The sequence below is a fragment of the Stegostoma tigrinum genome, chromosome 31 (assembly GCF_030684315.1).
Source record: "Stegostoma tigrinum isolate sSteTig4 chromosome 31, sSteTig4.hap1, whole genome shotgun sequence".
Taxonomy (NCBI): Eukaryota; Metazoa; Chordata; class Chondrichthyes; order Orectolobiformes; family Stegostomatidae; genus Stegostoma; species Stegostoma tigrinum.
The window spans coordinates 5366526-5393461 of NC_081384.1; the positions used below are offsets into that span (position 1 = coordinate 5366526).

A 26936-nucleotide genomic window follows, 5' to 3' on the forward strand; every position below is an offset into this window, starting at 1 on the left:
CTTGCAAGGCAGTGGTGAGGTGCCTGTTAATAGAGTTATTGCTTGTTATTATCCAATTAACTTCGAATCTCACCTCATGCATCCCAGGTTTCCTGTTGTACCACTCGCAGACACTGAGAATTACTGATGTGAAAGTCTCAGTGATACCTGGCAACTCCAACTCACATACAATCAGTTCTGAAGAACGGGTCATCAGACCTGGAATGTTAACTCTGTTTCTGTCTCCACAGATGCTGCCAGACCTGCTGAGTTTCTCCAGCAATTTCTGTTTGCATTAGCTCCAGCTCACTGCTTGCTCCTCTGAAACTGGACACTGGGCACCAATATCTCAGGGTACTCTCCCCAGACATTGGCATCTAATATGTGTTTGTCTCTCTGTTCCATCATGGCACATCTCCAATCCACTTACAGGACACTTCTCCCTCATTGGCCAACTTTTACTCCTACATCTTATGGTCTCACATTGTAGTCATTTTGAATTTGAGGGTAACATAACCTAGTTGCTCGGAGATAGCTAGTGTCTTAATTCACATATAGTCCATTCTCCCATCAACCCTGTACTTGCTGACCTGCTAATTACACCTGTACAAGTAACACGTTGACTTCAACATTTTCAACCTTCGTTTCAAGTTCCTCCATGCGGCTGTATAAGCTCCTGCAGCTTCACAATGCTCCAAGATATTGGTGCTCATCGCTTTTTGGCCTGTTCTGCATCCCCACTTTTAACTACTCTACCATTGATGGCTGTACCTTCAGTTGCCTAAGCCCTACATTTTGGAATTTCCTCCCCAGAGCTCTGCACCTCTCCACTTCCCTTACATTATGTCCTTAAAGCCCTTATCTTTGACCAAACATTTGATCGCCTGACTTCTTTTCTCATCATGTGGCTCAGTGGTATACCTTGTTTTACAATATTCCCATAAAGCACCTTGGGGTGTTTTATTATGTCAAAGGTGCCATAGAAACATAAATTGTTGTTGTTGTAGTAGCTGAGAGGGGAGAGGGGAGTCTACATGAACGCGTTAGATCCTCCATGGTTTCTCCTGAGGGCACAAGCACCGGCTGAGAAAACACTTTCACAGCCATCCGGCCCCTGAGCCCCATGCTTTATCTAAAAGCCTAGACAGCTAGCTATTCAACAAAGTGTTGCATCACAGATGAGGGCTATCCTTTCCAGTGACGAGGAGCAGGAAGGAAGTGGTTGGTATTTCCCCTTTGGCAGCCCTCAGTTATTGAAGCCAATGATGCAGAGTAACTGTTTGCCTGGTTGAGGTCAGCAAACCCCTGGAGATGCTTGGCGGCTTTTTATTTGAACACATTCTGATGGTTAGGGCCCAATGCCACACACAGGGCTTCCGACCTCATTATCCCAGAGTCTCCAGGAAGATAGATTTATCAAAATAATTTCAGGAACCGAACAGTCAAGTTATACAATTGCCCAAACTTGGTTTGTCATCTCTTGAGTATAGAATACAGGCATTGAGCCAGAGAGGTCCACAGTAGAGAAAAAGGCCATTCAGCCTTTGAATCTGTGCTGGTCAAAAATAACCAACAAACTCTTCTAATCCCATTTTCCAGCCTGCTGCCTGTAGCCTTGTACACCTTGACATCACAAGTGCATTTAAAATATTTCTTAGATGTTACAGGCAGTGAATTTCAGATTTCCACCACACTCTGGATGAAGAAATAGCATTTCACATCTCCTCCATCCTCCTGCCCCTTAGTTTAAATCTATTCCCCTGTTCATTGATTCCACCACCAAGACTCTCCTGTCTATGCTCCTCATACTTTGACACATCTCAACCATGGCTCTGCTCAGCCTCCTCTGCTTCGGGCAAACAGACCCAAGCCTATCCAATCTCTCCTTATAGCTAAACTCTCCAGCCCAGGAAACATCCTGGTAGGAGATAGTAAGAACTGCTGTTGCTGGATTCAGAGATAACACAGTGTGGAGCTGGAGAAACACAGCAGGCCAGGCAGCATCAGAGGAGCAGGAAAGCTAACATTTCCGGTCAGGACCCTTCTTCAGAAAATGGCCCATTTCTGAAGAAGGGTCCTGATTGAAACATCAGCTTTCCTGCTCCTCTGATACTGCCTGGTCTCCAACATCCTGATAAATCACCTCGACACCCTCTCCAGTGCAATCACATGCCACCTAGAACATGGGTTTCACAGCCACACATTCTGCTTTAGAATGTGGAAGGATCATCAAAATTAGGTGTTTGAGGAGATTTCATTGGGTAAGTTCTTGGAAATTATTTCCTCTGCTGTTGGACTCAAACTGCAAAATACCAAACTCTTGAAATTAGAACCGGACAATTTAAGAAGTAGTTAATCACATAAACAATAGTGTCATTCTCTCCCACAAAGGTATACAAGCGGATATTAAAAGTTGAAAGTTTTAAGACAGACATTGATCTTTTTGGGTAGGAGCATTGCTTAACAGAGGTGGGTAAAGTGTGGTTGAGATGATTCATGATCTGATTGAAAGAGGGAATAGGAATGAGGGGCTGAATGGACACCAAAGTCTGCCATACCTGACACTTCACATACTGCCCCACCCCCTCACTCACTGCCCCCACCCCCTCACTCACTGCCCCTGACTCCCTCACTTACTGTCCCCACCCCCTCACTCACTGCCCCCACCCCCTCACTCACTGTCCCCACCCCCTCACTCACTGCCCCTCACCCGCTCACTCACTGCCCCTCACCCCCTCACTCACTGCCCCTCACCCGCTCACTCACTGCCCCTCACCCCCTCACTCTCACTGCCCCCTCAACCCCTCACTCACTGCCCCTCACCCCATTACCCCTTCACTCACTGTCCCCACCCCCTCATTCACTGCCACTCACCACCTCACTCACTGCCCCCACCCCCTCACCCCCTCACTCACTGCCCACCCCACCCCCGCACACACTGCCCCTGCCCCCTCACTCACTGCCCACCCCACCCCCGCACACACTGCTCCTACCCACTCACTCACTGCCCCCTCACCCCCTCACTCACTGCCCCTCACCCCCTTACCCCTTCACTCACTGTCCCCACCCCCTCATTCACTGCCACTCACCACCTCACTCACTGCCCCCACCCCCTCACCCCCTCACTCACTGCCCACCCCACCCCCGCACACACTGCCCCTGCCCCCTCACTCACTGCCCACCCCACCCCCGCACACACTGCTCCTACCCACTCACTCACTGCCCACCCCACCCCCTCACACACTGCCCCGATCCCTCACTCACTGCCCACCCCACCCCCTCACACACTGCCCCCGACCCCTCACACACTGCCCCCTGATCCCTCACTTACTGTCCCCACCCCCTCACTCACTGCCCACCCCACCCCCTCACACACTGACCCTGACCCCTCACTTACTGCCCCCTCGCCCCCGCAGGGGCAGTAAGTGAGGGTTCGGGGGAACAGAGTGTGAGGGGGTGGAGGCAGTGTGTCACTGCCCATCCTGCCCTGCTCCTTCCTTACAGGGTGTGGCACCGAAGCCTTAGAACAGTCTCAGGACTGAGGGCGAGGGTTCCCATTATCAGTGACGGATCCTGTGGGTGGGAGGGGCTTAGTCAGCAATCCCTAGATTTTAAACTGGCATTTTTCTGAGAAAGCAGCAATCCTTCACCATCATGCTAGGCTGGCAGGGTGAGAACACAGAACATTGAACACAAACCCAGCTTGTCACGCCACTGATTGTTCAGATCGCTCTGTTTTGCTGCTGTGCTTTGATTCTGAATGGATGGTGTGTTAACAGTGAAGGCACAGGCTCTGTGACTGCATTGGCTAATAGGGTGATGTTATAACTCATGGAGACAGCAAAAGCAGCAGCTATATAGTATCTATCACAACCTGAGGACTTTCAAAAACACTTTAAATCTTTTCCAGTGTGGGTATTACTACCTTGCAGGAAATATGGTAATCCAAGCATTGAATACGTCAGCTGGAAAACACTGTATATCATTCGTTACGCTGGAGCACTATGTGCAGTTCATTACAATATGGGAAGGATGTGATTGCATTGGAAAGGTGCAGAGGAGATTCACCAGGATATTGCTTAAGCTGGAGCAGTTTAGCAATGACGAGAGGCTGGATACACAGGAGAGGGGAACCTGATTAATACAAATTTCTGAGTGGCATAAATAGGGGAGATTGCGATAAGTTTTTGCCCCTTGGTGAAGGGGTCGGTAACCAGGGGCATAGAATTAAAGTAAAGAGCAGAAGATTTAGATGAGATTTATGGAAATCTTTTTTCACCCAGAGGTTGGTGGCTATCTGGAACTCATTGCCCGAAAGGGTGGCTTTATAACATTTAAGTAGCATTCAGATGGATCTTTGAAACACCTCAGCATACAAGGCGATGGGTCACATGCTGGGAAATGGGATTAGAATAGATACGTGTATGATGACTGATTCGCTTTCTGTGCTGTAAAACTCTATAATCCTATGATTGTGGCTATCTCTACACAGTTAGCTCCTTGAAACAGCAATTAAATAAACAACCAGATCATCAACTGAGGCATAAATATTGTCAAGTACATGAGAAGAATTGTCCCTCTGTGTTGTGGAGTATTTTACGTCCATGTGAAAAGCAGACAGACCATTAGTTTAACACCTCGTCGAAAGGACTTCACCTTGGAGATTGGAGCCACCCCTCAGTGCAGCACTGGGACAATCAGCGGGGGCAATGACTCCAAGCACCTGGACCAGAACCCAAACCCTACGGACTGTATGCTACAAACTGGGCCATTTCAGATAGCAATGGAACAGCTGACAATATGCAGTTAAGAGTGACAGCAGAGGTTGACCATTACTGTACCTGACACCATAGAAGGCAGCAGACATGAGGATTTCATTGTGGATGGCAAGGCCCATGAAACGTGGCTCATGATAGGTGGATGGTACTGTTCGCACAGCGTAGCAGAGATAACTTCCCCAGCATAGCAAGAGGAGCTCAGCTGCCAAGAGACGGTATATAATACAGTAGAAGATCAGTAACTTGCAGAAACCCGGGTTATTCTGCTGAAAGAAGAAAACCTTGGAGGATATTTGAAGGAACAAAATAACGGAGGAAGTTCACAGAGTGAATAAACAACAAGGCCATAGGTTGTAGAAGCAGAATTATGCCATCCGGCCCATCAAGTCTGCTCCACTATTCAATTATGGCTGAAATGTTTCTCAATCCCATTCTCCTGCCTTCTCTTCATAAACCTGATCCCTTTACCAATCAGGAACCTTTCTCTCTCTGTCTTAAGTACACTCTCTGACTTGGCCTTCACTGCCCTCTGTGGCAATGAGTACTGCAGATTAACCACCCTCTTTGCTGAAGAAATTCTTCTTCATCTTAGTTCTAAAGGGTCATCCCTAAATTCTGATGCTATCGTCTCAGGTTGTAGTCTCTCCTGCCAGAGGATGCATCATCTCCATATCCACTCTATCCAGGCCTGTCAGTATTCTAGAAATTTCAGTCAGATCCACCCCTCCCATTCTTCTAAATTCCACTAAGTGCAGAGCTAGAGTCCTCAACTGTTCCTCATATGACAAGCCCTTCATCTCCAGGAGCATTCTTATAAATGTCCTCTGGCCACCTCCAAGGCTGATACATCTTTCCTTGCTTACAGCACCCAAAACTGCTCACAATGTTCCAAATGCAGTTTGGTCAGAGCCTTATACAGCCTCAGGAGTATATCTCTGTTCTTGTATTGTACTCCTCTTGAAATGAATGCTAATATTGCATTTGTTTCCTAACTGCCAAATGTACCAGCACATTAACCTTATGAGATTCCTGGACTAGAAACCAAAATCCTTTTGTGCTTTAGATTTCTGAAGCTTTCCTTGTTTAGAAAGTAGTCTATGCCTCTATTCTTCCTACCAATGTGCATAACATCATACTTTCCCACATTGTACTCCATCTGCCACTTTTTTTGCCCACTTTCCTAGCTTGTCCAAATCCTTCTGCAGCCCTCTTGCTTCCTCAACACTACTTTCCTCTCCATTTATCTTTGTGTCAACTGCAAATTTAGCAACAATGCCCTCAGTTCCTTTGTTCAGATCATTAATGTGTAATATGAATTCCCAATTCTGACACCTGCGGAATTTCACTAGTCACTGGCTGCCATGCTGAAAAAGACTCCTTTATCTTTACTCTCTGCTTTCTACAAGCCAGCCAATCCTCTATCCATGCCAGTATCTTGCCCCTAACAGCATGGGATCTTATTTTATTTAGCAGCCCTCTGTGTGGCACCCTGTCAAAAGTGTCTGGGAATTTCCTCCTCTTAGTTCTAAGTTTGATGTAGGCTCATTGATGGAGACTGATTGATGTGGTCAGTCAACAACATCATGATTCTTCTATCAAACGTCTACTAGGATAGCAGAAGGTACATTAGATAGAGTTTGGTCTTTTTTTTTAGCTGTCTATTCCTACCTCGGACCCAACAGGGTTAAGGATCTCTCAATGCGACAAAGTATGAGTTAAAGAGCCCACCAGGACTTTGATATCAGAAATTGACAATGAAATTGTGCTGTGTGAATGTAGGCCAATCTTTCACACATTTGCAGGAAATTCCCAATTGCTACTTAGGGGCAGCACAGTGGCTCAGTGGTGAGCACTGCTGCCTCACAGCACCAGGTACCAGGGTTCCATTCTAGCCTTGGCGACTGTCTGTGTGGAGTTTGCACATTCTCCCTTGTGTCTGCGTGGGTTTCCTCCGGGTGCCCCAGTTTCCTCCCACAGTCCAAAGATGTACAGGCTAGGTGGGTTAGCCATGGGAAATACAGGGTTACAGGTATAGGGCTGGGGGCTGGGGACGGTGGTGAGTTTGGGTGGGATGCTGTTCAGAGGGTCGGTGTGGACCTATGGGCCCAAATGGCCTGTTTCCATACTGTAGGGATTCTATGAGTTATTCTCAATGGGTCAACATCCCAGGAAACATAGCAGGTAAAAGGAATTTCATACAAAAGGTCATTCCTTCCACAACACCATTGAAACCTGCAATTTCTACCACCTAGAAGGGCAGGGACAGCACACGTATTTAAACACCACCAATGTGCTTTAAGATTTTCACTATGTTAGCCCAAGTAACCTATACCAGAAAGAAAGGTTTGTTTTGAGTCAGCTATATGGCCAAAGTACTGGTGGCTAGTTTTGGAAAGTGCTCTATTCTTGAGCAATTCCATCAGGTCAGTTAGCTCAGTTGGTGTGATTTTTAGTGCAAAGGGAGACCAACAGTGTAGACTCACTTCTCATGCTGGCCGAGGTGACTCAGAAGAGATGTAACCTCCATCTCAAACTCTCCCTTTACCTGAGCCGCAGTGACCTTTTCATTAAGACACCACCAGCCATCTCTCTCTCTCATAAGGGAGTAATCCTTTGGTCCAATAGACAATTGTGGCCTCATCTTTAACAACTTTTTATGTACATGAATGTGGTCTCAGACTGACATATGCATTCTGAGTTACATACTCACTCACATGACTAGTTTCTTATGTAAACATTGTTGAGTGGCCGACTAACTGACTAGAAAACCCATTCCTAGTTTAGAAGAAGGATCACTGAACTCAAAAAGTTAACTGATTTCTCTCCACAAGAACTGCCAGGCCTGCTGTGTTTCTCAGGCAAACTTTCTTTAAGTGACTAGAAAACTGAATGTTGCCAAACTGCTGGGTGACTGACTGTACACAGATGAAGATGGAGACCTCTTATATGAGAGTGTTACACGTCGCCACATCATCTAGAGATCTGTCCAATAAACAACAACCACCATTGGTAAGTTCCCCTCCAGGAGACTCACCATCCTGTCTAGGAAATGCATCTGTTTCTTCACATTTCCAGGACAAATCCTGGAACTCCCTTCCTGGCAGCATTACCCACATCCCAAGGTCGAATTGGTTCAAGAAGGCAGCTCACCACCAACTTCTCCAGAGCAATTAAGCATGGGCATTAAATACTGAACTCACCAATAATTTCCCAATTACGGTGAATGAATGAAAAAAATTTTCATATTTACAAACAATATGATTTTATGGCACCCGTGTTTTGAGGTCAGAAGGTATTGTTAATTAAGTGTCACACAGGGAAAAGAGTAGGAGAGTGGTCCAACTCCCCAGGACCATTCTGAAATATGATGGAATTAAAGATTAACATCCCAGACACTATGTAACAAACTCAGAAGAAAAATCCTGAAGATGCTAAAAAAGGTCTTTTTTACATTTTCTCTGACAATTGGAGTTGGGACATCATGTGACAGAGCCACCGGGAATACATCTGACCAGGGTTGGCAGGCTTCAGAATTGAATTTTACATGTTAAATTCTTTTCAAAATGTGGAAAGAGAAAAAGATGATGTAGTTGGTATTTGGGTTTGCAATGTCTTAAAAGCTATTCATGAAAACTCATTCTTAGCCAATAGACATATTCTCACACTCAGCAAATCCCTGGGAGCTAGGAGCGGGTGTGGAATGTCATTTTTGGAGGCTGTTGTTCAGCCAAATAAGGGGAAAAGCTGAAGTTGTAAATCAAAACTAAAATAGGAGGAGAAAAGGCAGGGGGGAGGCAAAACTTTTGGAATTGTTTTTGTACAGCATCATGCTATTTCCCTAGACTGTCAGAGGTTAAGCGGTGACCTTATAGAAATTTATAAAATCATGAGGGGCATAGATCAGATGAATAGCCAAGGTCATGGTAAGGGAGTCCAGAACTAGAGGGCACAGTTTAAGGTGAGAGCGGAAAGATTTAAAAGGGACCTAAGGGGCAACTTTTGCATGGAAAGGGTGGTATATGTATGGAATGAGCTGCCAGAGGAAGTGGTGGAGGCTGATACAACTACAACATTTAAAAGGCATCTGGATGGGTATGCGAATCGGAAGGGTTTAAGAGGTATACGGGCCAAATGCTGGAAAAAGGAGCTAGATTAATTTAGGATATATGGTCGGCTCAAACGAGTTGGACCAAATGGTCTGCTTCTATATTGTACGGCTCTACGACTCTACTCCAAAAGATCTCAGTATGTTCCACATGAAGTGAATTTTGTGACTTGTTTTGATAAATTGGAAAATCTGTATGGAAAATTAGATTTGCAGATTAATGTTCACAATACTTTAAAATTAGCTATGACAGCCAACTCACTCCAAATGTAATCCATTACACGAAATGTTTTGCAATGTTTCAATATTATAAATTACTGTACAAATGCTAGTGTTCCTTTCATAATTTTGTGTCACAATAATATTGCAACAACATTGTGGCAACTGCGTTAATATAAAATTAATGTAAGATGTAGCTAAGTGGTGATTTCTCCTAAGTAAGGCTGTGAAAATATATCCCAATATAACTCTGTGAGAGTGTATCTGGGGAAAATCTTTGTGAAATAATTCTGGAAGAGTCTGTGGGATCATAACTCAGGATGTGAGGCCAAGATATGAAATACTTTGTGAAGTTCTGAGGGTGTGACAGGTACTATATGAATGCAAGTCTTTCTTTAGATGTGATTAGATTATTCAGATTGAAAGCAAGATTTAAAATATTGTGCATTTTGATTCACAATTAATTGACAAATCCCAGATTAATGAATGAGCAGATTAGTCACATCAACCCTATTTCCCCATTTCCTTTTGACCCCACCTCTGACCCTAAATGTGTCTAAAATATTCATAATGGAGACCCTTTATCCCAACCTTCCCATCTATCACCCAGATTTTATAATTAATAAACACATGCTCAGAGCAAATGAAAGTATAAAAGGCATGTTTTTCTTAAGCACACCAATAATTTTCCTCCAAAGTTGGTCAGAACTTAAGTCAATCCATAGGCAATCCTGCTGAAGGGTTGTAACCTCTATTTCTTATGGTTGGTCTGCTCTGTTTGGGATGTGCATTGAGAAACTTTCACACTGTAACATGTTTCACATCATATTCCCCAATGGCCTTGTTCCCTTTCTGTTGCTGAGCAGGCCTCTCTCATTAAATTGAATGGTTTAGACTTGGGGGTTGTTACAAAGGAAGCACAGAGCCATCGCAGAGCAAACTGCAGCTTTAATGAGAGATGCTTAGATTGTTTATGCAGCATACTTTGTTCCACATCGATGCTTCAAAAAGGGGCATCACTGAGCTTTCGACAGACAGCTGGAAATAGACGGGAGAGCTCTAAGCAATTTGCAATGACTTAGGCTGCACCAGGATCAATTCATCATATCTTATAGCTTTTGTCATCAAATCCGGTCCCACATTATTTTGTTACCAGCTGTCTGATAAAAGGGAAGGCTAATGGAAAAAACTATTTAAGGGATTTACAGGCAGTTTGTGCGAAACCTTCTCTCTGGGGAGAGATGTGAATGTCACTGATGTGCTTACATTTGATTTTAATGCATGCATCATCAGACCAGATTGTGAGCTGGCTTTAGTTTTATAAATTTATTTTTAACTCTTAAGGTCAGGGGACATCACTGCTGGAGATGGACTGTTGCAGGTACACAGTGTCAGCGTCAGATCAGATATGACATGGTTCGACACAGAGTAAATCCCTCTACCTTGTTCGAACAACCTGTCCCTACCTCAATCTCTGAAGACCATCATAATGGCATTTCGTTACTTGACACCTCTTTCTGTGATTTGCTGAATGCAATGAACAAGTTAGAGAGATCTTTTCATCCTAGGAACTGGATTGCTGAACCAGGGACTAACAATGAGAGATAGTGCACTGACTGGATAAGAATCTACATGTCAATGGTAAAAGTAACTTTTCTACATTGAAACAGCCAGATCATACAACAAGCAATTTCCTTAGTGAGTGAAGGTTATAAATGAAAGTGGGAAGTAGAAAAGATTTTTAAAAATTGCTGCCAATTATACTGCTGCACCCTACAGTGGTTAATAAAGTTGCAAAATGAACATTTTTTTAAAAATGAAACATGCAATTATATAGCACCTTTCTGAATTCAGGATCTCTCTAAAAACTTTACAACTAATTAAATACAATGCTGTGTAATCCTTATTGAAATGGAAGCGATAATGAAATGTTTTAAAGAACAGACCCTGGGGCCTTAAGTGATTGGTGGGCCAATTGTCTCTCTTCCACCAATGAGATTTAAGGACGGAGAAATAGGATTTCATTGGGACTCACTATGGAGAACCAGGTACTCAGTCCAATCAGTGATAATGGGAACTGCAGATGCTGGAGAATCCGAGATAACAAAGTGAGGAGCTGGATGAACACAGCAGGCCAAGCAGCATCTCAGGAGCACAAAAACTGACGTTTCGGGCCTAGACCCTTCATCAGAGAGGGGGATGGGGTGAGGGTTCTGGAATAAATAGGGAGAGAGGGGGAGGCGGACCGAAGATGGAGAGAAAAGAAGATAGGTAGAGAGGAGAGTATAGGTGAGGAGGTAGGGAGGGGATAGGTCAGTCCAGGGAAGATGGACAGGTCAAGGAGGCGGGATGAGGTGGTAGGTAGGAAATGGAGGTGCGGCTTGAGGTGGGAGGAAGGGATGGGTGAGAGGAAGAACAGGTTAGGGAAGCGGAGACAGGCTGGGCTGGTTTTGGGATGCAGTGGGGGGAGGGGTCGAGCTGGGCTGGTTTTGTGATGCAGTGGGGGGAGGGGACGAATTGGGCTGGTTTTGGGATGCAGTGGGGGAAGGGGAGATTTTGAAGCTTGTGAAGTCCACATTGATACCATTGGGCTGCAGGGTTCCCAAGCAGAATATGAGTTGCTGTTCTTGCAACCTTCGGGTGGCATCATTGTGGCACTGCATGAGGCCCAGGATGGACATGTCGTCTGAGGAATGGGAGGGGGAGTTAAAATGGTTCGCAACTGGGAGGTGCAGTTGTAGGACTGACCCATCCCCTCCCCACCTCCCCACCTATACTCTCCTCTCCACCTGTCTTCTTTTCTCTCCATCTTTGGTCCGCCTCCCCCTCTCTCCCTATTTATTCCAGTTCCCTCACCCCATCCCCCTCTCTGATGAAGGGTCTAGGCCCGAAACATCAGCTTTTGTGCTCCTGAGATGCTGCTTGGCCTGCTGTGTTCATCCACACTCCACACTCCACACTCAATCCAACTAGTCCCTGTCAGAGTTTATACTCAGTGAAACAGGCTAAATTTGACTCAAATTATTTAAAGAGACAGAATTGGAAATAAAGATTAGATTAAAGGAGACAAGAGAGAAAGGAAAAGTCAACTTTTCTATAATAAACATAACAGTAAGAATTCTTGAAATGTCTAGAAACAAGTTACTATTTGCAGGAATCAAATTCCGTCATGCCAATTGTTTCCTTTTGGGGTTGGAGAGTTTGAGTTGCAGGACCATGAATTTTGTCAGCAAAAAACATATTGTCCAGTGCCAGCCCCAACTTTATGATTCACTTTAACTGCATTCATGTAGAAATCCTTTTCAAAATGTTGGCAAGGTTGAAAATGCTTTGCTATTTTTGTAATACTGATAGTGCTGCAAGATAGATTATTGAAACAATTCACAATTCATGCTATAACTCTTCTTTTCCATAAATTACTGGACAACTTACAGTCTACTAATATCAAACTATCCACTACATTTCCTGCCAATTCTTGGTCATTAGACACAGGATAAATCAATTGATATTTTCCAGATCCTTTCATAACGTGGCTTTTGGGCAGCACTTTGAACTAAAATGTTTCTCTTGAAATAGTATACGTAGAATTTGCCAAAAGCACTCATAAACACAAGACAATAAAACTGTAAATGCTACCAATGGCCATCATGTAGTCCCATCGATCGAGCTGGCACATGTTAAATAGCTGTCCATCTGGAGTTTGTGACTGAATGACTAGTGGGATTTTCCTGTCCATGTTCTCCCAGGCAGCCAGTGTCCAGGCAATGAGAAACCAACAGACTGTTAGCACAATGACACCCAACATCTTCAGTACCCTGCAGCATGTCATGTAGGGTACCCGCTGGGCAGTTCGGGATAGGAACACCTTCAACACTCTGCAGATATATAAAAAAGGAGGGGAAAGAGTGTAAGAGAGATAAATAAAAGTACCAAAAATGGAGTGATAGAAAGGGAGGAGGTAAAGATATAACCAGAGTGGACAGAAAAATAATCATTCTTGTAGCGCCAATAATGTAGTAAGCCACCTCAAATTGTTTTTCAGGAACAGAATTCTGGAAGTTAATTTATTCATTAGCTCAATACAAAGAAAGACAGTACTGAGTGAACTGGGGAAATGCCATTTAACTCATGATCATCAATGGACCAGGTGTGAGTAGTTCTGTCAATGTTCTCAACTTATTCTTATTTCCCATGGCAGATGGTTTATTTTTGTTAAATTGAAAATCCAAAATATTTTCTAGGTAACATTTCACATGCTGAATGATATGCCAGCTATTACTGCTGCAGCAAATTATGTTGTCATTTCTGACTCATTTTATTTATTTAAGTTTCAATTGCATTCTGGATCTGATGGAGAATTCATTAATTCTCAGAATGTTGCATTGGCATTCAGCACTCCATTCAAATTGCAGCTTACACACTTACACACACACAGACTCATCCAGACAATCATATATTTGGACTTCAAGTGAATCTAGTTCCAAATGTAGAATGATAGTTTAACACTAACCGTTAGAATTACAGATTATATTGCACAGAAACAGGCCATTTGGCTCGAATGTTTCACGCTCCACACACATCTCTTCCCACTCCTTGTGATCGAATCATATCAATGTATCTTTCTAATCTTTTTTTCCTCTCCTATCTAGCTTTCCATATGAATACCATGCCATTCACCTCATCTGCCCCCTGCGATGACGAATTACACAGCCTCATTTTTTTCTGGTTCAACATATTTCTCCTGAGTTCCTTTCTGAATGTATCATTGATATTTGCGCCCCTTAGTTTTGGACTTAAGTGAAATACCCCTATGGCTACTTTATCAAACCCTCTTCAAAATGTAAAAGGCATCTATCAGGCCCCAACTTATCCTTCTCTTTGCGGAGAATGTTGATCTGATCCCAGACATTTGGAATGGTCCTCAGGTGATGGACAGATATACAACAGGTAGATTAGCAGGTAATGTACAATAACATAAACTACTTGCGCTTTGCCCAAATTAATGTAGGTCTCGTGAGCTTTGTTGACAGGTTATTCGATTATAGAAGCAATTGCTGCATATTCATTCATTCACACTTCAGCTGCTTTGAAACGACCTGGATGATGGATACTGGGGGAGTCTGTTGAAAATATATATTACACTGAGATTTCTGGAAGGCATGAATAAAGGTGCCACATAAAATGTTATTGCGCAAAGTAGGAGCTCATTGTATAAAGGTAACATGCTAGCATGGATGGAAAATTGTGTGGCTGGCAGTAAGCAGAATGTTTGCCTAAAAAGATTTTTTTTCTGATTGACAATGAAAACAAGTGGGGTCCTGCTGGGGCCTGTGCTGGAATCTCAACTTTTTGTAATTTACACCAATGACTTCCAATGAGGGATGCAAGTACATGGTAGCTAAATTTTTAGATGACAAAAAGATAGATAGGAGAGTATGTTGTGAAGAGGCCAGAAGGAGTTTGCAGACCGATAGAGATAGGTAGAGTGAATGGGCAAAAGTCTGGCAGATAGAGTAAAATGTGGTGAACTGTGTAGGAGTTCCCTGTGGCAGGAAGAATTATTTAAGTGGAGAATGACTGCAAAATTCTGAGGTGTTCTGGTGCATGAACCACGAAAAGTTTATATGCAAGTACAGCGCACACTCAGGATAATGGGATGTGATTATTTATTACTTGAGGAAATGAATATCAAAGTAAGGATGCATCACTAATAGAGAGCACTGGTGAAGTCACATCTCAACAACTGTCTTCAGCTTTGTCTTCTTACTGAAAGGAACAATGTGAATGTTTTGGATGTGGTTCAGAGGAGGTTTACTTGGTTGATTCATGGACTGAGCGGGTTATGTTAGGATAGGTTGGACAGACTGGGCTTTTGGGAAATAAGGGGTAACTTGACTGAAATTTATAAAGTTCCAAATGATTTTATCAGGGTGCTTGTGGAAAGCATGTTTCCTCTCATCTAGAGCTGGGTGGTTCAAGGCATGATATCAGAAATTGGATCTTCACGCAACGCAGAGTAGAAATCTGGTCTCTCCTCCAAAAGCCCGTTAAGGTTCAGGTCAGTTGACAACTTCAAAATGGAGATTTCAAGAACTTTGTTGAGAACTACATTTAGATTTGAAAAACCAATGTGAGCAGATAGAGTCAAGATATAGATCAGGCAAGGTCTAATGGAATAACAGACCAAAGTCAGGGGCTGAATGGCCTCCTTCTGTTGCTAGCCGAAGGACAGGGAGACAATGTTGTGGCTTAAACTTGAAACTTGACATGTAGAATCATGGGCGAAATTTCTAACAGCAGGTAGCAGGCAAAACTTGGTTCTTCAAGTTTGCAAACTGAGATTGGTTTCACAGAAATGGGTGAGAGATTATGTAGATCAGAGTTGGTTACAATGTAAGTTGCAGGATGATAGAAGCCCAGCCCAGTTACAAAGTAAAATGATCTAACTGAAACTGCACTCTTCACAAAATCACTGGTAGAAGGCTCAGGTCTAAAGCAATTTGCTTTGTAAATTAAACATCACCCATCGAGGAATGACAACACTATATCCTATTCCCAGTTCTGAAACATAATTTCAGGCAATTGTAGTGAATTTGTGGCTTTTAACCTGAACAGTCTTAAAGGTCAAGTGTTGACAATCAGTTTCTCTTGATTCTTACAGAAATATAGATTTCAGAGAAATTATTTACACTGTTTGGCTATAAACCAGCGTAAACCAGATCTCTGGTTCGGGAATACTAGCTAAAGTCTCATAGCACCAGAATTTGAAGTGGGAAAATAATTAGACCAAGGAATGTGAACATGATGCGACATCCATTCTATACTAGGATCTTTAGCCCTTACTTTTAATATTTCCGTTATAAATTCCTACATCCAGGTATAATGGAGACTGTCTTTGTAAACTTGTCATGACTTTTCCCCAGGGCAGGATTGACTGCCATGAGGGGTCATAGTTTTAAGGTGTTAGGAGGAAGGTATAGAGGAGACGTCAGAGGGAGGTTCTTCACCCAGAGAGTTGTGAGCGCATGGAATAGTTTGCCAGTGGTAGTTGTGGAAGCGGAGTCATTAGTGACATTTAAGCGACTGCTGGACATGCACATGGACAGCAGTGAGTTGAGGGGAATGTAGGTTAGGTTATTTTATTTTTGGATTAGGATTATTCCACGGCACAACATTGTGGGCCGAAGGGCCTGTACTGTGCTGTACTTTTCTATGTTCTATGTTCTATGTATATAAACTGTAATAAGACTCCAGCACTCATGGTAACACTGCAGTGCCTGCACTGGCAGAAGGATGTGATTAGAGTGAACATGGTTATTTATCATGAGGACAGTGATAGGAGCCCATGTAGCCATGGTATTAATAGAGGAACTGTTACTTGTTAATAGATTCGGCTCATGTTCTGTTCTTCATATAACTTCTTCAGATGAAAGTACTCCCCATACACACAGAGGGTACTCAGCTATGCCCCAAAAAGATGCAACATTTGTCCTACGTGACAATTAGGTGGCGAAATCTGACTGGTAAAGGGACTTCCATCAGAAGTCAACTTGGAGACTCAATGCCCCAAGGTACCTGTAAATCTTCAATGTTACTGTTCCATAGATGATGGCGAATCCCAGTGTTCGCACCCATCGCAGGAGAACGCATCGGAAAACACTGGGTTGAAAGCATAAGATAAACACCTGTTGGATGAACGCAAACAGAGGCAGACTTTAACAATTGGGTACATGCCCAGGCTTGAGGTGAGTCACTCCCATCTCCACTCCCTAAAGTCTGTCACTGGGTCAAATTCCTGAAAGTCCCTTCCTAACTGCACTGCGGGTTTACAGACCCTGCCATCCTCACCCACTAGACAGCAGCTTCCCACCACCTTCTCAAAGGCAATTAGTTGGACAATCAACGCTGATCCAGCCAATGATGCCATATCTGTGAATGAATTTTTTAAAAAGTTTAGGAATTTCAGCTGAAGTGTCCATTAAATACTAAGATCCTGTTCACTGCCTTTGGCTTAAGAGAAAAATATATACTGACATTGTGATGAAGATTTGCTTGCCTTCCAATCTACTTCTGTGTATTCTATAATACCTCTTTTGCTGTATTTTAATGAGAGCAAAAACCACAAAGTGACATTAACCGTGCTATACTAGCTAAGGAGCAGTCAATTCAATTCAATCCCGGGGAATGTCTCTTCTTCCTATGTGGGTTCAATTGTTAGATAAACCAATGGGGGGACTGCGCAGACAGAAGGTTTTGTGGCTCTGTGCTGAACCAGTAACTTATAGATGAGGATCACGTCCACATCTTCTCGGGAATTATCACTGCTCGATGGAGGAGTCTTCATGTTAGTGAGGAGAGAACTGCACTTGCCTGTGATCCTTCTTATCCTTGTTTGACTTACTCCATTTTTCCCATGTTGATGCTTTCAGTCACTGATGGTCTGTGTTTGTGTTAGAGTGTTTCCAAAATTCTCCTTTCTATTCTTGTTAATGAAATAGTCAACCAAATTAAACCAAATTAGACTTGACCAAAGAGCATTGTATCAAAAATGAAATCATAAAAGAAACTTATCAAATGTAATTACAATATCATGCTTTTTGCGGCAGGGTTGGAGTTGGGGGGCATGTTGAAACATCCCTGTGGTGCCCACTGGTCATGGAAGGCCTGACCTGAAGTGTATTAATGGACAACACATGCATCCTTGCTGAGCGCAGGAGTAACCATGGAACAGAGGCAAGCAGCTGGCTACAAAACCCCTCTCCACAGCCCACTGCCTGGCTCTGTCAGTGACCCATCTGGCCAAGCCCAGGGTATTTCTGCCCCTCTCCACATTGAGTCCCTAAACATCAGAAACACAGAATCCTTTGTACAGATATTTCTGATCAAACTGTCCACTATATTATTACACACCTCTGGAGCAGGTAGGACTTGAACTCAGGTCTCCTGGCTCAGAGGTAGGAACCCTATCACTGTGCAACAAGAGCCCATCCTTCATATTATGCTGGATCAAAGGGCCTGTCTAATTAGCATTGGTACAGAGGATTCAGCCTTAACAAGGAGAGGCACTTGTCATACACAACATATAGTTTATTGCATAACAGCAAAAACTAAAAGTTAAACTGATTAATTAGGCAGAATTATAAAGACAATCAGGAGCCAAAGTTGACAGGACTGTCTCCATTGGGACCTTGTGACAGGGTCGTCCTGCACCAAAACAATGTGACATTATTTGATTGAAGTGTCACCAGATCCACCCAATGTTAACTTTTTTCAGAAACATTGCTTTATACAACACCACGACCACTTTAGATTGGTCACTTGGATGGCCAGAACGGTGCCCTTTCAAAGTCAGCACCTTCCCAACTGGAGGCAGGGAGCCAAGGTGCTCCTGGTGCTGTTTGACCAGGAAACAGTGGCACAACAACAGCATACATTTCCAAACAAAATTAGATTGAAAAGGTAACTTTTAATTATCCAAAAACAGTAGAAATACTTCACTTTTGATTCATTTTAAATTCCTTCTGTTCCCTTTGTTTAAATTTCACATTGAAAGTGGCTTCTGAATTTGTGCTGTATTAAGGAGGTGTTCCTGGTTGAAATTGTAAACTGTGGCGGGGTGATAGAGGGAGTGAACATTGTAAAGATGATTCCTGATGATTCTCGATAGGAGTGAGAGTTCAGGGTAGTTGTCATGGGGGTCTTCAACTTTCCAAATTTTGACTGGGAACACTATAGTTTGAGTACTATAGATGGGTCAGTTTTCGGCCAGTGTGTACAGGAGGGCTTCCTGACACAGTATGTAGATAGGCCAACAAGGGGCGAAGCCACATTAGATTTGGTACTGGGTAATGAGCCCGGCCAGGTGTTAGATTTGGAAGTAGGTGAGCACTTTGGTGATAGCGATCTCAATTCTGTTATGTTTACTTTAGTGATGGAAAGGGATAGGTGTATACCACTGGGTAAGAGTTATAGCTGGGGGAAAGGCAATTACGATGAGATTAGGCAAGACTTAGGGAGCATAGGATGGGGAAGGAAACTGCAGGGGATGGGAACATTAGAAATGTGGAGCTTATTCAAGGAAAAGCTACTGTGTGTCCTAGATAAATATGTACCTGTCAGGCAGGGAGGAAGCTGTAGAGTGCGGGAGCTGTGGTTTTTGAAGGAAGTGGATGCAAACTCCCATCCAGAAGGCAGACAGTGTTTTAGCTTTTATTAATAGAGGGATCGAGTTCCAGAACCAAGAAGTTATGCTGCAGGTGTACAAAACTCTGGTGCGGCCGCACTTGGAGTATTCTGTACAGTTCTGGTCACCGCATTATAAGAAGGACGTGGAAGCTTTGGAAAGGGTGTAGAGGAGATTTACTAGGATGTTGCCTGGTACGGCGGGAAGGACATACAAGGAAAGGCTGAGGGACTTGAGGCTGTTTTCATTAGAGAGAAGAAGGTTGAGAGGTCACTTAATTGAGACATATAAGATAATCAGAGAGTAAGATAGGGTGGATAGGGAGAGCCTTTTTCCTAGGATGGTGACAGCGAGCACGAGGGGGCATAGCTTTAAATTGAGGGGTGAAAGATATAGGACAGATGTCAGAGGTAGTTTCCTTCCTCAGAGAGTAGTAAGGGAATGGAATGCTTTGCCTATAACGATAGTAGATTTGCGAACTTTGAGTACATTTAAGGCGTCATTGGGTAAGCATATGGAGGTACATGGCATAGTGTAGGTTAGATGGGCTTCGGATTGGTGTGACAGGTCAGCACACCATCGAGGGCCGAAGGGCCTGTACTGTGCTGTAATATTCTATCTTCTATGTTCTATGTCCCTAATTGTGACGGGTTGATAGAGGGAGTGAACATTGTAAATTGTGACGGGGTGATAGAGGGAGTGAACATTGTAAATTGCGTACGGGGTGATAGAGGGAGAGAACATTGTAAATTGTGACGGGGTGATAGAGGGAGTGAACATTGTAAATTGTGACGGGCTGATACAGGGAGTGAACATTGTACATTGTGACGGGCTGATACAGGGAGTGAACATTGTAAATTGTGACCTAGTGATAGAGGGAGTGAACACTGTAAATTGTGACGGGGTGATAGAGGGAGTGAACATTGTAAATTGAAACGGGATGATAGAGGGAGTGAACATTGTAAATTGTGACGGGCTGATACAGGGAGTGAACTTTGTAAATTGTGACGGGGTGATAGAGGGAGTGAACATTGTAAATTGTGACGGGCTGATACAGGGAGTGAACATTGTAAATTGTGACGGGGTGATAGAGGGAGTGAACATTGTAAATTGTGATGGGCTGATAGAGGGAGTGAACATTGTAAATTGTGACTGGCTGATACAGGGAGTGAACATTGTAAATTGTGACGGGGTGATAGAGGGAATGAACATTGTAAATTGTGACGGGATGATACAGGGAGTGAACATTGTACATTGTGACGGGGTGATAGAGGGAGTGAACATTGTAAATTGTGACGGGGTGATAGAGGGAGTGAACATTGTAAATTGTGACGAGGTGATAGAGGGAGTGAACATTGTAAATTGTAACGGGCTGATAGAGGGAGTGAACATTGTACATTGTGACGGGGTGATAGAAGGAGTGAACATTGTAAATTGTGACGGGGTGATAGAGGGAGTGAACGTTGTAAATTGTGACGGGGTGATAGAGGGAGTGAACATTGTAAATTGTGACGGGGTGATAGAGGGAGTGAACATTGTAAATTGTGATGGGCTGATACAGGGAGTGAACATTGTACATTGTGACGGGGTGATAGAGGGAGTGAACATTGTAAATTGTGACGAGGTGATAGAGGGAGTGAACATTGTAAATTGTGACGGGCTGATTGAGGGAGTGAACATTGTAAATTGTGACGGGCTGATTGAGGGAGTGAACATTGTAAATTGTGACGGGGTGATAGAGGGAGTGAACATTGTAAATTGTGACGGGCTGATTGAGGGAGTGAACATTGTAAATTGTGACGGGGTGATAGAGGGAGTGAACATTGTAAATTGTGACGTGATGATACAGGGAGTGAACATTGTAAATTGTGACGGGGTGATAGAGGGAGTGAACATTGTAAATTGTGACGGGGTGATAGAGGGAGTGAACATTGTAAATTGTGACGGGGTGATAGAGGGAGTGAACATTGTAAATTGTAATGGGCTGATAGAGGGAGTGAACATTGTACATTGTGACAGGGTGATAGAAGGAGTGAACATTGTAAATTGTGACGCGGTGATAGAGGGAGTGAACGTTGTAAATTGTGACGGGGTGATAGAGGGAGTGATCATTGTAAATTGTGACTGGCTGATACAGTGAGTGAACACTGTACATTGTGACGGGCTGATAGAGGGAGTAAACATTGTAAATTGTGTTGGGCTGATAGAGGGAGTGAACATTGTAAATTGTGACGGGCTGATACAGGGAGTGAACATTGTAAATTGTGACGGGGTGATAGAGGGAGTGAACATTGTAAATTGTGACGGGCTGATACAGGGAGTGAACATTGTACATTGTGACGGGCTGATACAGGGAGTGAACATTGTAAATTGTGACCTAGTGATAGAGGGAGTGAACACTGTAAATTGTGACGGGCTGATTGAGGGAGTGAACATTGTAAATTGTGACGGGGTGATAGAGGGAGTGAACATTGTAAATTGTAATGGGCTGATAGAGGGAGTGAACATTGTACATTGTGACAGGGTGATAGAAGGAGTGAACATTGTAAATTGTGACGCGGTGATAGAGGGAGTGAACGTTGTAAATTGTGACGGGGTGATAGAGGGAGTGATCATTGTAAATTGTGACTGGCTGATACAGTGAGTGAACACTGTACATTGTGACGGGCTGATAGAGGGAGTAAACATTGTAAATTGTGATGGGCTGATAGAGGGAGTGAACATTGTAAATTGTGACGGGCTGATACAGGGAGTGAACATTGTAAATTGTGACGGGGTGATAGAGGGAGTGAACATTGTAAATTGTGACGGGCTGATACAGGGAGTGAACATTGTACATTGTGACGGGCTGATACAGGGAGTGAACATTGTAAATTGTGACCTAGTGATAGAGGGAGTGAACACTGTAAATTGTGACGGGCTGATTGAGGGAGTGAACATTGTAAATTGTGACGGGGTGATAGAGGGAGTGAACATTGTAAATTGTGACGTGATGATACAGGGAGTGAACATTGTAAATTGTGACGGGGTGATAGAGGGAGTGAACATTGTAAATTGTGACGGGGTGATAGAGGGAGTGAACATTGTAAATTGTGACGGGCTGATACAGGGAGTGAACATTGTAAATTGTGACGGGATGATACAGGGAGTGAACATTGTAAATTGTGACGGGGTGATAGAGGGAGTGAACATTGTAAATTGTGACGGGGTGATAGAGGGAATGAACATTGTAAATTGTGACGGGATGATACAGGGAGTGAACACTGTACATTGTGACGGGGTGATAGAGGGAGTGAACATTGTAAATTGTGGCGGGGTGATAGAGGGAGTGAACATTGTAAATTGTGATGTGGTGATACAGGGAGTGAACATTGTAAATTGTGACGGGGTGATAGAGGGAGTGAACATTGTAAATTGTGATGGGCTGATACAGGGAGTGAACATTGTACATTGTGACGGGGTGATAGAGGGAGTGAACATTGCAAATTGTGACGGGCTGATAGAGGGAGTGAACATTGTAAATTGTGACGGGGTGATAGAGGGAGTGAACATTGTAAATTGTGACGGGGTGATAGAGGGAGTGAACATTGTAAATTGTGACGGGCTGATTGAGGGAGTGAACATTGTAAATTGTGACGGGGTGATAGAGGGAGTGAACATTGTAAATTGTGATGGGCTGATAGAGGGAGTGATCATTGTAAATTGTGACGAGATGATAGAGGGAGTGAACATCGTAAATTGTGACAGGGTGATACAGGGAGTGAACATTGTAAATTGTGATGGGCAGATAGAGGGAGTGAACATTGTAAATTGTGACGGGCTGATAGAGGGAGTGAACATTGTAAATTGTGACGGGGTGATAGAGGGAGTGAACATTGTAACTTGTGACGGGGTGATAGAGGGAGTGAACATTGTAAATTGTGACGGGCTGATAGAGGGAGTGAACATTGTAAATTGTGACGGGGTGATAGAGGGAGTGAACATTGTAAATTGTGATGGGCTGATAGAGGGAGTGATCATTGTAAATTGTGACGAGATGATAGAGGGAGTGAACATCGTAAATTGTGACAGGGTGATACAGGGAGTGAACATTGTAAATTGTGATGGGCAGATAGAGGGAGTGAACATTGTAAATTGTGACGGGCTGATAGAGGGAGTGAACATTGTAAATTGTGACGGGGTGATAGAGGGAGTGAACATTGTAACTTGTGACGGGGTGATAGAGGGAGTGAACATTGTAAATTGTGACGGGCTGATAGAGGCAGTGGACATTGTAAATTGAGACGGGCTGATAGAGGGAGTGAACTTTGTAAATTGTGACGGGGTGATAGAGGGAGTGAACATTGTAAACTGTGACGGGCTGATAGAGGGAGTGAACTTTGTAAATTGTGACGGGGTGATAGAGGGAGTGAACATTGTAAATTGTGACGGGGTGATAGAGGGAGTGAACATTGTAAATTGTGACGGGCTGATAGAGGCAGTGAACATTGTAAATTGTGATGGGCTGATAGAGGGAGTGAACATTGTAAATTGTGACGGGGTGATAGAGGGAGTGAACATTGTAAATTGAGACGGGCTGATAGAGGGAGTGAACTTTGTAAATTGTGACGGGGTGATAGAGGGAGTGAACATTGTAAACTGTGACGGGCTGATAGAGGGAGTGAACTTTGTAAATTGTGACGGGGTGATAGAGGGAGTGAACATTGTAAATTGTGACGGGGTGATAGAGGGAGTGAACATTGTAAATTGTGACGGGCTGATAGAGGCAGTGAACATTGTAAATTGTGATGGGCTGATAGAGGGAGTGAACATTGTAAATTGTGACGGGGTTATAGAGGGAGTGAACATTGTAAATTGTGATGGGGTGATAGAGGGAGTGAACATTGTAAACTGTGACGGGGTTATAGAAGGAGTGAACATTGTACATTGTGACAGGCTGTTACAGGGAGTGAACATTGTAAATTGTGACAGGCTGTTACTGGGAGTGAACATTGTAAATTGTGACGGGGCTATAGAGGGAGTGAACATTGTACATTGTGACAGGCTGTTACAGGGAGTGAACATTGTACATTGTGACAGGCTGTTACAGGGAGTGAACATTGTAAACTGTGACAGGGTGATACAGGGAATGAACATTGCAGTAGCACTTTTATTTCACAGCTCAGGAAGCTCCTGAAGCCCTACACCTCAGGCTTAAGAACGGATCTGAGCTCATGCTCCCAGTTCAATACGGAAGGAGTGCAGCACAGTCACACAGGTAACTGAACATTAAACCGAGACTCTGTCTGTCGTCACAGGTGGATGTACAAGTTCCTTGGTACTATTGTGAAGAACAGATGAGTTTTTGCTTTCCTTGGTCAACAATCGTCCCTAACTAATATCAAGATAAACAAATTCTGATTGCAATTGTGTTGTCGTCTCTAGAACTTTGCTGCATGCAAATTGGCTGCTCTGTTTCTTACATTGTAACTGTGAAAGCATTTCATTCGGCTATAAAGCTGCTTTTGGGTATCCTGAGATTGCAGAAGATGTTTAATTCATTTTCTTCTTCTTTTTTGGGATCAAAATTCCAGAGTGGCACATTAAACTCTCCTTTCCACTGTTGGACTTTCACAGAATTATAATTAGGACAGCACAGTGGCTTGAGGGTTAGCACTGCTACCTCACAGCACCATGGACCTGGGTTCATTCGAGACTTGGGATACAGTTTGTGTGGAGTTTGTAAGTTCTCCCTGTGTCTGTGTGGGTTTCTGCCAGGTGCTCTGCTTTCCTTCCATTGTCCAAATATGTGCAGGTTACATGGTTAGCCATGGGAAATGCAGGGTTACAGGGGTAGAGTTGGGGCCAGAGTCTGGATGGGGTGCTGTTTGGATGGTCAGTGCATACTTGATGGGCTGAATGGCTTCCTTCTGCACTGTAAGGATTCTATATAATATTCTTGGTCTTGCTTTGTTGCTAATAGAATAGTTACAAAGTCTGCTGAGGGAAGGAAAAATGAAGTCTCTTGAAGACATATCTTAACCTGGCTTCATCTTGCCATGAGACAGCAATGGAGAGCAGGTTCATGTGATGTCACACCACTTCCTGTGATGATTGTTACATTGTGTCTCATTAACTTAGAACACAGTCAGGCTTAAATTCTTGTGCCACATCTCCCCAGATCTCTGACAATAAATTTCTTCTTCAGGACAGATTGTTGTGGCAGATTCATTAATCCACTCAAAATGTACCCTTCATTTCTTTTGAGGAGATTGGGCATTTGCATCCTCCATGTGGTATCATGGTTTCTAATGGGTAGAGTAATTGGAAGAGGACTTGAGTTCATAATTAGGCCATCATTAAGATTTCTCAATGAACTCAGCATCTCCTTTCTGTTTGACTGTGTTGATTCTTTTGATGGTGTAAAAAGTTGTTTTGTTTGGAAGTTAGTGCACATCTGTTCTATTGTGGTACCAATTTTGATTTGAATGAGGCAGAACTGTGGAAATGGTGTGTGTTCAAACGCTTAGAAACATGAAAGATCACAGTGAAGAAGTGAGAGATTGAATGAATTATTTCAAGGTAAAATGAGGTATATTATCCATTATTGTTAAATTTACTAAGAGATGCAAGTTTACAATAAAAACCCTTGCTTAGCATTTGCTTAATGCAAAACATTATTGGGATAATATTGAGGGTGGTTTACTTTCCATTGAGACTATGCTATGCCTGTCATGATAAAACTACATAATGGCATATCCCAGTCATAACTTGAATATCAAAATATTGTGTCCAGAAAAAGAGCACAAATGAATTGGAAGAAAGGGAGCGAGATACTATAACCATTCAGCACACCTTCCCAGTATTTCAACATGAGGCAAATTCAATGTGAACTTTTGGAATTACAGCTTTAATAGTTAAAAATAAAAATGACTAATCCTCGATCAGGAACAAGATGACAAAAGTGAGCAATTATCATTAGATGCGTCAAACATGTAAATTCACTTTCCAAATTTAGAATGAACCATCTGTCATCCATCTACAAAGAAAAGCTCTCACAGAGACACTGATTCACCAGCAGCATAATTGCTGGCTTCAATATTACACTGTCAATGCACTTCGATGAGATTTGCCTGTTTTTCAGGATCAAAAAGTAGTCAATAACAGATTGGACGAGGGTCACTCAGAGTTCCTGCTGAAGAGACAGTCAGCTGGAGGTGAGAAAAGAGGGCAGCCAGTTTGATTATAGGGCCCAACTTGCCGTCTGTTTGCATTTTTGGTTAGAGGGTGTGAAGATTATGGGAATCAGATTCATTCCTGAACATTTGGAGAGCGACAGAGAAACTGTGAAAAGTGGCATTAATTGGATGGTTCTTACAAAGTGCTTGCATGGGTATGATGGGTTAAATGATCCCTTCTGCAATATGATTCTATGATAAAAACTAGTCTTCCTGACCTATTCAGAGTGCAGTAGAACACAAACATAGATATGTGGAATTTTCCCAGCATTTTAAGGTTGTGGGTAAAGGCAAGAGTAGAATTTGGGATAGGTGTTGGCCAGTACTTGGGGTTTTGAGACAATTGTTTATTATTTGGGCATCTGAGACTGTTCTTATTAGCTCTCTGGTATGTAAGACAGGTATTTCCCTGCTGCGAGGGGGATCTGGGATGGTTGTTACCTAACAACTGGAGT

General features: G+C 43.2%; 1 protein-coding gene across 2 annotated transcripts in view; it reads right to left on the reverse strand.

Annotated features, from left to right (window-relative positions):
- Positions 1 to 26936, reverse strand: part of gpr179 (G protein-coupled receptor 179) — an 83990-nt gene that overhangs the window by 10496 nt on the left and 46558 nt on the right. For both annotated transcript variants that reach the window (XM_048560315.2, XM_048560314.2), the window contains 3 exons: positions 16657 to 16766; positions 12718 to 12956; positions 4821 to 4959 (listed from right to left, as the gene is read on the reverse strand). In XM_048560315.2, the coding sequence (XP_048416272.2) occupies positions 4821 to 4959; positions 12718 to 12956; positions 16657 to 16766 (488 nt within the window). The remainder of the gene's footprint in view (positions 1 to 4820; positions 4960 to 12717; positions 12957 to 16656; positions 16767 to 26936) is intronic.